The 12,993-nt window shown below is 46.0% G+C and overlaps 1 protein-coding gene across 8 annotated transcripts in view; it reads left to right on the forward strand.

The window, feature by feature from the left end:
* The window catches only part of LOC128342858 (E3 ubiquitin-protein ligase RNF213-like), a 264,364-nt gene that overhangs the window by 154,837 nt on the left and 96,534 nt on the right, over positions 1-12,993 (forward strand). For all 8 annotated transcript variants that reach the window (XR_008315206.1, XM_053290892.1, XM_053290891.1 and 5 more), the window contains 3 exons: positions 9,109-9,245; positions 9,499-9,594; positions 9,939-10,057. Coding sequence is in view for 7 of the 8 variants with exons in the window: in XM_053290892.1 (XP_053146867.1) it covers positions 9,109-9,245; positions 9,499-9,594; positions 9,939-10,057 (352 nt within the window). In the remaining variant the exon portion in view is untranslated. The remainder of the gene's footprint in view (positions 1-9,108; positions 9,246-9,498; positions 9,595-9,938; positions 10,058-12,993) is intronic.

Raw genomic sequence — 12,993 nt, forward strand, 5'->3', positions numbered from 1 at the left:
TCTTCAGGGTGCTAGTTCACCAAATGGAAGTAGCACAGCCATCACTTGAGTAGCAGCCTTCCGGCCCGGCCCACTCTTTTCTGGGGCTGCGTGAATAGCCCACACAGTCTCTGATGCACGAGGAAGACAGGAACACTCCCCAGAACAACCCACCCCAGCATTGCCTCCCCAGGAGCCTCCAGTAAGTAACCGGCTGCCCTGAGCTCTTCTTCGCCCCCAATCTTGCCGCCTCAGGTCCCAGCTCCACAGGAATTGGACCCCTCGTCACCCCTTCCTCTTTGCATGGAGGGCGGTTGCCTGGCCAACCTTTCCAATTTGGTAAGGGAACTAGTAGCACAGGAGGTCCGCCAACCTGGGATCCTCTCTACCCACCAATTGGCAGTGCCTGCACCTTCTCCTGCAGGCCCAACAGAACTTCTTCAAGGCCACTGCAACTGCCAGATCCAAACCCAGTTCTCCAGCCCCATGATCTGCTACACCAGCCAAGGGAAATGGGCAAAAGTTCTCAATCCTCTGTTCTCTCCAGTCCTGCTTGCGTCCCTATACCAGAGTGCAAGAGGGGTTGCTTTAGGCCCAGGGCGCCAATCAGCTACAATCACAGACATAGGGACAGGTCTTCAGGGAGTAACTACAGGTATTCACCTGACCCCAGGGGACCATCACAGAGGGCAGCGGAATCATTACAGGAGCAGGTCCCCCATCTGACCCAGGAGATCTGGGTCCTGCTCTCATCCCCGAATTCCCTGTCTCAGAGATACAGAGATGGGCCTTAGGCCTAGGAGGGAGCAAATACCCGTCCTTCTTATACCAATCAGGCCAGTGGGGCCTATATTGGTACAGTTCTTGTCAGGAGTGTTGTCACAAGGAATCCCAGTACCCACAAATGTAGAAAGAGGCAGTGCTCTTCCTCTGCCCAGAATTCCCGCTATCAATGCAGTACCACCCAAACAGGAAAACCGCCCCCCCCCCCATTTGCCAGTCTCTTGCCAGGACTCACTCCACCCACTCACAGCCTAATTCAGGGACAGTCCCCTCCCCCGCCAAGGAGGAGGGAGAATGGTCCTCTGATTACAACAGGGTGATAAAAGCCCTCCTCCTAAGCTCTTTACGCACGAGGACTTTGACATTCTTTTGGCTAAGGCGTGCAAGAGCTTACAAACCAATCCTGAGACTATAGGCGCAGACAGTGTACAACCGCCTACATCAGAAATGATCCCCACATCTTCATCGCAAGCCAAGCCAGTATTACCCTTCTCTCCTTTGTTCAAAGAGGTTATACGTGAGGAATGGGTAAACCCCACATCTTCTAAAAGCCTTGGCATGCTTCCTAAGAAATTTTACAGCTTACCGAAGCATATGCAGTCCCAATTGGCTGTCCCTCTGGTTGATACACCCGTCGCTTCTCTGGTCTCCAGTGCAGTCCTGGCCAAGGAGGTGGAAGAACGCCTCAGGCCTCCTGAGAATAGAAAGAGCGATTATTTATTGAGAAAGGCTCATGAAGCCTCAGCCTATGCTATTAAATCACCAGCTGCTACCTCCATTTTTGCCAGGGCTTCTATTGTTTGGGCCAAAGGACTAATAAATCAACTTTCTCCAGGTCAACCTAAGCTCAAGCAAGGCTTATCTAATATTGCCACAGTGGCAGCCTTTATGGCCAATACTAGCCTGGATGGGATGCCATTTTATGCAAGGGCCATTGCAGTGGATGTGGTCGTGTGTATGGCACTCTGGTTTAAGTCCTGGAATGTGGGTCTTAAATCTGAAACCAATCTGGCAGCCTCCACTTTTCATGGGGCCCAACTATTTGGTGCATCCCTAGACTGAGTAGAAACCAGAGACAAGAAACAAGTGACGCCCTCATCTCTGGATGGGGGGTGGGGTATTCAAGTTATTTCAGACATTCCTTTCGATCTAACACATTTTTTTTCATTCTAGTAGAGGCTTGTTCAACCACTCGAGAGACACCAGAGCTGCCTGTGGCTGGGCTACAGCAATGGGGCACCATAGTGCGCCAGCCCATCAGACCAGGCTAACCCAATCATACCTTTGCCAACCAGCAGTTCTCTAGTACCTTCAACAGGAGGCAGACTCAGCAATGACGCTCTTCCGCTTCCGGTGGGGGGCAGACAATCAGAGTTTCTCCCACAATAGCACCTTCACTCAAGACGATTGGGTCCTAGAGATTATTCAAAGGCACAATGCTCGAGATTTTCAATCCACACCGCAGGAACACTTCAGATCCACACTGCCATCAAGGAAGCCAGAGAAACATACACTAATGTTACGGGCCATCCAGCATCTGCTAATGATTGATGTGATAGAATCAGTCCTACGGACAAAACCATGGCAGAGTGTCTACTTGATTTTATTCTTGTTACCAAAGGAGGACACATAAGAAAGCACAAGTTCCGGATAGAAACACTTCACTCCATACTCCAGGCTATCCAGAGGGGAGACATCCTCACTTCAGTGGATCTCTAAAACGCTTACCTGCACATTCCCATTCTACCATCTCACCGCAGATACTTGAGGTTTGCCTGCATGGGCAAACACTACCAATAGTGTGCATTGCCCTTCGGCCTGTCGTCAGCACCCAGGGTGTTTACCAAACTCATATAGCACAGGTGATTCACATGCACCTATGGGACCTGCACATTTATCTATTTTTGAACAACCTCCTGGTCAGATCACATTCCCTCAAGTAAGCCCAGTCAGATATCCAACTAGTCCATCACATTCTCCAAACACATGGATACCTGATCAACTTCAACAAGAGTTCCCTGAACCCATCACAATCTCTGGAAGACCTGGGAATGAACGTTCACTCTGAAGGGCTCCATAACTCTAATGCCATACAGAAAAACCAAGATGCACACCCTAGTTCATCTAGTTCGTTCATGCCCAGTGGTGGACCTCATGATCCTATCACAGCTGCTGCGTGCAGCATGATCTCTTGCCTCAACATTGTCCCTTGGGCCAGATGGCACTCCAGAGCACTCCCTGCTGCCTGACCAGGGCGACATCCTAGCTACCTACCGCAACCATACCAACCATACAGATACAGGTACCACCTGTATACCACGTCGTATACGGATACGACAGTCACTGAGCTGGTGAGCATTATCGGCACTGGACAGGGGCACTCACCTCAAGCTACCACAGAGGAAGTTAATCACAATGGATACCAGCATCACCGGTTGGGGAGCATCATTGCGATCACCAGTTCATGCAGGGCACATGGACTACATCAGAAGCCCAGCACAGTATCAACTGTATGGAGCTGCAAGCCGTCCAACTGGCGCTATTCCACTTTGCGGACGACATAGCAGGTTGCCACGTCTTGATCAGAACAGACAATGTGGCAACCAAGTTACACCTCAGTAGACCGGGCGGCACACGATCCTGTCCACTCATGAAGGAATCCAACCAGCTGTTCTGATACGCTGAACACCTGGTCTCCCTCCAAGCAGAACACCTCCTGAGGACAGGACAACACACAGGACTACTGGTTGAGCAGACACCAGGTGGACCAAGCAGAATGGCATCTTCCTCCGGAGGTCTTTCAGTTCATCAGCTGACACTTCCAAATCTAGATCTCTGTGCATCACCAGCCAACAGTCGGATACCAGCCCTCTTCAGCAGGTACCAATGTCCTCAGGTGGCAGGGACCAATATGCTGTTGACTGAATTACATCTTTCCACCAGTAGCACTGATGCTGCACATTCTACAGAGATTCAGAGGTACCCACTGATCATGATGGTACTATTCTGGCCCAGGAGATCATGGTTTTCAGACCTCAATTGACTTGGCAGCAGCATTTCCTCTCCAACTACCAGATTGTCATGACATCTCAGGGGCCGCTGTTTCACCCTGATCCGTCCTGCCTTCGCTTTCACACCTGGCTACTGAATGGACTATCCTAGCAGCTAGAGGTTACTCCAAACGTACTAAAGACACCATCCTCGCTGCCCGCAGACAGTCCACAATATGCATATATGAAACAACTTGGTCATCTTTTCTGAAATGGGCCAAACCTAAACATATTGACCCACCAAAACAGTGTTCCAACTGCTGGACCTCCTACAGGCAAGCCTTGATAAGGGCCACAGACCAGCCACTCTGAGGAGGCAGGCCTCCGCACTCTCATCTATCTTGTGCCCTCAGGCATGGGAATCCCTGGCAGTCCACTCAGATGTGAAGTGTTTCCTGAAGTGAGCAAGCAGTCTGGCGGCACCGATGAGCCATTGGTTTCCTATGTGCAATCTCAATAAGATTCTCAATGCATTGACTTAGGCCCCCTTTGAGCCCATATGGAAGACATCACTCAAACTCCCGACTTACACGCTACTTTTTCTCGTTGCTATCACTTCAGCCAGAAGGGTGTCTGAGCTGGGAGCACTTTCCATATGCAAACACCTTTGCATTTTTCAAGCAGACTCTATCGTTCTCAAGCCAGACCCATCAGTCTGCCCTAAGGTGAATGCATCCTTCCATCACAACCATGACACCATACTCCCTTCATTTTGCCCTGAACCAGTACATCCTAAAGAGGTACTTTGGCACAAGCTGAACGTCAGACGGGCATTGAAAATCTACCTCGAATGGATAAAGGCACTTCAGCGCACTGACATATTGTTCATGTCATTCCAGCCAGCCTCTCTGGGAACTTAGTCATCCAAGGCTACCTTGGCAAGATGGATTAAATCATGCATCACCATTGGATATGAAGCATTCATTCTGTCTCCACCACTCATTCCACCAGAAGTGCAGCTACCTCAGCAGCTTTTTCAGGAAATAAACCGATTGAAGACATTTGCAAAGCCGCCACATGGACGTTGGCTCCACCAATTGTAAGACACTACAAGTTTTCCATGCATCAATCAGCCCAGGCAGCATCAGGCGCATGGTGCTTCAGCAATTGGTTTCAATTTAACTGTTCTTTCAGCTATTCTCTTTCTTTCATCTCCCCTCCCTGAGTACTGCTTTGGTACATCCCATGTAAAGGGATATGCTCCGTCACTGGGAGAGAAAGGAACATGGGTAGTCTTACTATGAAGGTTCTTTCTTCCCAGTGAACGGAGGGTATCTAGCCCACCCGTGATGGTGGGTTTGATTTGGATATGCTAATCAGGCCTGATTTGATTTTTACCTGTTCTTTCCTGAACTGTTTTCCACCATTATGTGTACTTGATTACTACTAACCATTCTCTTATTCTACCTCATACTTGTTGAACTCCCACCTACTGCATGGTTAATGTTTTGTATATGTATACTCGTTCGCCATGTTGCCTGCTCTTTTAGGTCACCCTCTCTGACTTGCATGCATATTTCATTCTTGAAGCTGGATCCTTTTCTCTAGTCGCTTTGTCGCAAAACAGTCTTGAGAATGGGAGGAGCTGCACCAAGGCAACATGGGAAAGCTAAAGATCATGAGATCCTGTCTCATGGAGCAAGTGGGCACCACAACCAATTTAAAGGGATATCTTCTGTTCACTGGGAAGAAAGAAACTTCACAGTAAGACTACCAGTATTCCTTTCTGTATCTAAAAAGGGTATGCTATAATAGGTGCTGTACCCCAAAAAACTTAAAATGATATAATTATGGATATGTGTAATAAACAGGATATTTTCACAAGAGAGATGACAAATCCAGTTTTTAATTAAGTCCATGTGGGATTAAAGTGTTCAAATAGAAAATCTAAAAGCTTCACATTGAAGTAACCTAATTACTGGATTTATTCCTTTCTTACTGGGTACAAAAACCTTTTCACTGGCAAAAAACCTGAGATCATCCGCGCTGTAGTTATGCTCCAAAAAATGTACCTCAAGATGACCATTGCTAATTTTGCTTTGGTGCTCTCTTTTACAAGTTTTAATGGTCTACTAGTTTGATCCACATAAATAAGTGAGCAGGGACCAATAATAATGTATATAACATGAGATATAAGACAATTTGCAAAGGATCTTAATGTAATCAAATAATCATTCTTGGGATTGACAAATTGTTTAATCTGCTAGGATTAAAGTCCACAAAAGCAATGGCCACACCTAAACGCTTAGTCCCTGGATATTTCAGCGAACGTCTTTTTTGCCATGAGCCCCACCGCCTGTTAAGATCATCTGGAGAGGTTCATCTGCGGTTGCCACCCGCTCATCTGGCGGCTACTCAGAAATAGGCCTTCTCCATTGCAGCCCCCGGACTTTGGAATATGTTCCCTGTTTGAAATAAGAGTATCCCCATTTCTGGCAACTTTGAAAAATGCACTGAAGACACATTTATACACCCAGGCTTTTTGTTAGAAAAAGCATGTATGTCTTGCAGTTGCTTCTGTGCATCTTACAGCAAGATCTTTTATATGTTGAGGGGAGCCCCTATTTCTTAATACCTGGGAATATGACCCCAGTACGCATTATTTATCTTTAGATTAATAGCGCAACAGTATTTTATGTTGTGCAGAGGTAGAGCATTATTTTCAGCGATGCCCTCCTCCTCCCTGTATCCATCCATGTGATCTGAAAATATTTCCCTGAGGGTTCCTTCAGCTGTCAGTGACGTATTTACAGGAAGCACAGAATGCTGCAGAGGGAAACAGATCACCAAAAACACACACCCCCCGCCGCCAAGTGATCATGAAAATGTATTGCGCTGTCACACATAAGCAAAAGTTGTGACTCAATATATGTTATCCTTGGAATGATTTTCTAGTACTTCCTTTGGCAGTGCATGGTCTTAAAGGTCAGGCAATTTCCTTTTCTTTGACAAGAAGCTACTACAATCTGGAGTGCTTAATGCTAGACATAATTCCTCTTGGAGCAAAGAAAAATATGCCTCAGTGCCACTCCTGAGGGTTAGAATTTGGGGCATTATACCTTGCACTTCATCTTGATTTGATACACCCCTTTTGATTCCCCTATTTCAGTTTGATTACATTGACAGGGCTCATGTGAGATTCATTGTCAAATCCTTTGTCAAATCATTGTCATTGTCAAATCCCATTGTCAAATTATTATTCTTCTGCACGATCCCCATCGTCCACTGCGTTTGTCAGGGGAGGCCCGTCTCTGGCTACCTTCAAGTCGGTTGGTGACCACTCAGGGACGGGCCTTCTCAGTTGTTGCTCCAAGACTTTGGAATGCACTTCCCGCTGACATAAGACTCTCCCCATCTCTAGTGGGTTTTAAAAGAGCATTGAGGACTCATCTTTTTAATCAGACCTTTTAACTTTTGTAATTTTAAGTATTGTAAATTGTTTTTGTTTTTAGGCAGCTTTTTGGCATTTTAATTGATTTTAATGTTTTGTGTTTTTGTATTGTTTTATTATTGTGAACTGCCCCGAGACTTTGGTTTGGGGCAGTATAGAAATGTATACAATTAAATTAAATTAAAAAAATAAATAGGGATTATGCTCCACAACCAGGTTTTATGGATGTGTGTAGGCAGTCTTAATATCTGACCACTGGAAGCACTGTTCAGACGCTTTCTAATGCCAGGTTCCAGGGAGTAAATTCAAGCATTCCTATAGGTCTACAGGTACCTAATATGTGGGGGAAAGGTTATAGTTAAACTTTTTTTAAAACAATGGATTCCCTTGCAAGATTGCTCCCTTTAATTACAGAACTAGTGTTGAGGTGAGACTCATGCAAGATAAGGGGTCAAACATGCCAGAAACGATTTATTCTGATCAATGCCTCTTACCTTGAATAAATACCCTGTCAATAGCATAACAGTTTGGGGATATAGTTTAGACAGATTATAGGACTGAGCTCTGATTCTTTTCTAGATAGCTTTTATTGTTTAACAAAATCCAATATAAACATTATGCTACAGAGGTTTGATAAAAACAGACTCTTCATGGAAGAGAAAAACAAATTTACATTGAAAATGGTTTGCATATAAAGAATAGTTTGTCATTCCAAAAAGGTTTGCATTAAATGAAATGGATCTTCTTTGAAATTAAACAATCAATAATCATAATCAATCAAGGCTTGAAAATTTTTTCTCTCCTCAGCCCCAAAAGGCTAGCTCTAGTATGCATAAAAAGTGGCTCTTAAAATATCCTGGTATAGTATTGTGGTATTGCAGAAACATTTCTAGTCTCTGAAAGACTGGCTCTATCTTCTTTCTCTAAAAGTAACTTAAAAAAATCTTTAGACAGCACTGCTATGGGGCTGGCTGTTTGAAACAGTGGTCAGCTCATGATTTATATTTCTTTTCTCTGTGTATGTGCCTCAGACAGTCACTTAATATTAGAAAACTGAGACTCAATAGCCCCTCCTAATTAAAAACTATCATTTAGTTTATATTATTGTCTTCAAGTGGAGACAGAAATATTGTTTTGCTTATTCACATGGTTTCTCCTAGTAAAAAGTCAGACTGATCCATTATCAGTAGCCTTGGTACTTGAAGAGAAAAAGCTGTTGGAGAGTTTACAAACTCAGTGGTGATCTTTTCCAGCTTCCAAACAGAAAATGGCTCCTCTCTTGTCAGCATGTAGGCCAGAAATGCATTTATCCATGACACTAGTTTGCTATGTTTCATGGGGATGTTTTTTGTAGTACAAAGACATTTGGGCATAGAGAACAATTTGCTCCAACAGTTCTATTATTGAAATCCCTCCTCCAGAACCAAGCTTTTCTGTGAAGCCTTTGGTACAACTTTCTAATTCCATACCTTACTGTAATTAAGCTTAACTGTGGGTAATGATGTTAAATATATCAATGTAACTCCACTTAAAAACAAAAACTTAGAGCAGGGTGCCACCTCCACAGCTAGCTTAAAAACAACATGAAACCACCTGAAAGTTGAAGCGATGCTGATGCATATAATGTGTAGTTTGACCCTCAGTGCATATTGCTCTCCTCTTTGTCTTTGCCTCTATTTTCCTCCCGTTTTTCTGTTGTCTTCCCTGTGTTGAATTGTAGATTGTAAGTCAGTTGTGCTAGGGACCTGTACCTTTTAAAGCAGCTTGTACATAGATGGCTCTGTATAAATGATAAATATCTAGATTGGGAAACAAATATTTGTACAGCGAATCCCCCTAATTGCAGCCATGGTACCTAGAAGGTTTTCCACATTAGACTGATTGCTTTCTTCTTTGCCGTCTTAGATCACTACTTTCTCCAGGCTCCTGACAGCTGCAGACATAGAAAGTTTGGAGGCAGAAGTACGGGGCCAAATTGAGAGCCTCAAAGTTCTGTTCTTGCAACAGTTTGACACAGAACACTCATTTTTGAAAAAAATTCGGTGAGTGTGTGCCTTTCTCAGTCTTAAGGGCTTGTAGTCTAAATTGCATGTAACAACAGCAGAACTTTAGAATGAAATGAAGGTGTGGAGAGTAAACATGGTCCAGATGGTAATTCTGGCTATGTTCTAGTTTCAGGCCACTGGGAGTTGGGGAAGGGGCTCACTGGGTGTGTGTACAGTGGTCCACTCACCTGGTCAGAAAAGCAAAAAAACATATCTATTTTGTGCCATTTGTGGGTTTTTTCCCTCCCAGGAATTTTCTTGATGCTACACTTGGAAAGAAAATCCTGATTATTCAGACGGATTTTGAAAATGGATCTCTCAGTGCTCAGCTTGTTGCGTCAGCCAAGTACGTTGCATATGTGCTATATTTTCTAGACTCTTAATTAGAGCACTGTTGAACACATGGCTAGTAGTCATGGGTGATCGTTATCACAGATACATTTTGCAGAGCACAGCATGCATTCTGGGGAAGTGGGAAGTACAGGGGAGTCCAAATTGGTGTCAGTTATGTGACTACAGGAGGCATCGTAATCCTTAGTTTTGGAAGAGGGAGAGAAGTTTCATAAATGCTGAAATAACAAATGGGAGGGTGAGTGAATGCAAGGTATCATTGATGGATTGACTTGGTGCCGTGAGGGTCTGATACATTGCTGCATGATGCTGGTGGCAATTGTTTCCCTTTACTTGCAGATACTCCGCCGTTAATGAAATCAACAAAATAGATCTAAGTGAGGCCATGGTATTGGTGTTCTTCATCACTAAGCTGTCAAGAGTTGAAGGAGGAAGTTCTTACGTGGGTTTTCAAGGAGGTAGGACCACCTGTGTATAAAGCTGGGATTTCTAATTGGTGTGGATCCCTGTTGGAGCTATAAATTAATGTCTGGCATTAATGCATCTGAAATGAATAGGAAATTCCAGATGCTGTCCCACCTGAGCCATCTGCTATAGAAGATGGGACATTGCCTTCCTAATATAAGCATTCTGTACACTATTCGTTGTTGCAATAAATTCTTTTTCAGTCAGCTTTGGTATATAGTGTGGAGGTTTCTTCTTGTTGGTGGAATGGAGGGCATCCAGGCCCACCCGAGATGGGGAGGCTCGGGCCACCTAGGAAGGCCACTTTCCTGTTCTGAGGATACATTTTCTGTACTTCTATAGATTTTAGTCCTCCACTATCCTTGTTATATCCATTGCCACTGTGGAGAGAAGAGCTGGTCTTGTGATATCCAGCATGACTTGTCCCCCTAGCTTAGCAGGGTCTGCCCTGGTTGCATTTGAATGGGAGACTAGAAGTGTGAGCACTGTAAGATACTCCCCTCAGGAGATGGAGAGTGCTTGTGCTCCTTCTGGGAAGAGCAGAAAGTTCCAAGTTTCCTCCCTGGCATCTCCAAAATACGGCTTCCTGCCTGCATACCTGGAGAAGACGCGGCCAGTCTGTAAAGACAATACTGATCAAGATAGACCGATGGTCTTACTTAGTATGTGGCAGCTTCGTGTGTTTCTATATCTCAGCTGCTTTTCTCTCCCAGTGTAGGATGCTATCCCTTTAAATGAGTTGTCATGCCCACTTGCTCCCAGACAGGATCTCGTGATCCTTTCAGGCTCCCAATGTGTCTCTGGGTTAGGACCGCCCAGTTTCGATCCTGTCTTGCTCCTTGAAACAGGTCTCCTCAGAGCTCCAGCACTTTGTAGTGTTTTTTGCTCCTTTTCTCTCTTTTATCCTTCTTCTCTCCTCATTCTTGGCATCAATCTCATTGGCCCACCTTTTCCTTCCTTCTCCTGGGTTTCCTTTAAAAGATCAGCCCCAATGCATGCGGAGGCACTCAGATCCCTCGTGCACTGACTCATCATTCAGAATGGCCCAGCTAACAGCAACACAAGCTGCAGAAATTTCTTGGGAGGAGGACTCCTACTGTCCCTGCAGAACTTCTCCGATCACTTTCCAAGTGATTGTGAACAGGAAACTGGAGTCGGCAGAAATGCCTAACATGGACCAGGTTTTGCCTGCCACCCACAAGCCCCAGCTTCCAGCGGAGGCAGAGATTTTGCCAGCTGCAAGTGAGGACAGGCTGCTGCAGCCCCAACCCCAAAGGAAGGCGACGCTGCAGCCGCTAACCCTGCCAAATAGGGAGAACCTGATTGCACCATCTCCCCAGGACATCATTGTGAATACCCTGGTGGTCCCAGCTTTCCCTCCTCCCCCGACCCTCTCACCACATGGCTTGGACCAGGGCGTGCCCAGCACCATTCCAACCCCAGCCCTCCCCCGCTGCATGGGGACAACTTGCCATCAGACCTCTCCAACTGGATTAGGGAATTGGTCACGGCCAAGGTCCGCAGGGCATGGGCGGTACCCTTAATTCCAGCAACCGCCGGTTCCACCTCCTATTCCTCCAACTACACCGATGGTGTCTGAAACAAATCAGCCTGTACAGCCTGCAATCCCAAGGCCAGAAGTTCACCCGCTCCAGCCGTGGCGCAGAGCTCAAAGGGAGGAGGCAGAGTGCTCCCTGTGCTTGGTTCTCTCAAGCACAACTCACCGCCCAAATTCCCGTCTGCGAACGTGGCTGTTTTCTCCCACATGCGCCAGCTAGGAGAAGAAGTTGCCATCCATCACGGTCATCCAGGAGTGACTGCAGGTACTCTCCTGACCCCTGCAATCACGCTAGGGGCTTGAGGGGGTGCAGCAGGAGCAGGTCCCTATTACTGCACAGAATGCATGCCCATTCGCCTCCCCCATACAGCCCCCCTGCTAGACCTATTCAGGCACCCTTACAACTACAATTGGAGGATACTTCACTACAGCCTCCTCCTATGGTTCCTATCAGACCTATTTCAGTCGCTCAGTGTCTGTCTCTCCTTTGGGAGATATAATAGGGTTCTCTAACCTTCCTAGATAGACCATAGTCCTGGCTATTGGGGTATAGCAGACATCACTGGTGGTTCCTCCAGTTACTCCACATAAACAGCTGGTCAATACAGTTCCTCACGCTCACGAACCAGAACACAGTCTGAGGTCTCTGCCTCAGATTCGCATCATACCACGCCAGACAAAGACAGGAAATGGTTATTGGATCCCAATCAGGGGTCAGCTCGCCCTCCTCCCCAAATTATTTAAGTATGAGGTCTTTGAGACTTTACCGGCTAAGGCTTGTAAAACATTACAAACCAACCCAGAGGCAGTAGGATCTAACCCACTGAACCCTTAGCCTCAGAGGTCTTCCCGACCGCCTCATCACATGCTAATCCTGTTGTCCCTCACCCCCTTTCAGGGACGTTATCAAGGAAGAGTGGGGAAACCTTACCTCATTCAAGAGAAGCAATTATCTGCTATGCAAACCTCATGACGCATCATCTTCTGCACTCAAGGCATCTGCCACAACCTCACTATTCACCAGAGCATCTATCTTGTGGGCCAAAGAACTCCCCAGTTATCTTCTACCTGGTCAGACAAAACTCAAGCAAGGCCTGTCTAAACTAGCCAAGGTGGCTGCCTTCACTCTAGTCCTGACAGCATGCAGTTCTCAGCACGAGCTGTCACTTTGGATGTTTCGGTACGCAGGGGCCTCTGGCTTCTGCTGTGGAATGTTGACGCAAAATCTGAGGAAAACCTAGCATCTGCACCCTTCCAAGGCTCCAAGCTTTTGGGGAGAGCACTTGACTCGGTTCTTGTTGAGACCAAAGACAAAAAGAAGGCTATGCCGGTCTCCAAGAGATAATACTGATCTTTTTTTCATCCCAGCAG

Source organism: Hemicordylus capensis, chromosome 2 (assembly GCF_027244095.1).
Source record: "Hemicordylus capensis ecotype Gifberg chromosome 2, rHemCap1.1.pri, whole genome shotgun sequence".
Classification (NCBI taxonomy): domain Eukaryota; kingdom Metazoa; phylum Chordata; class Lepidosauria; order Squamata; family Cordylidae; genus Hemicordylus; species Hemicordylus capensis.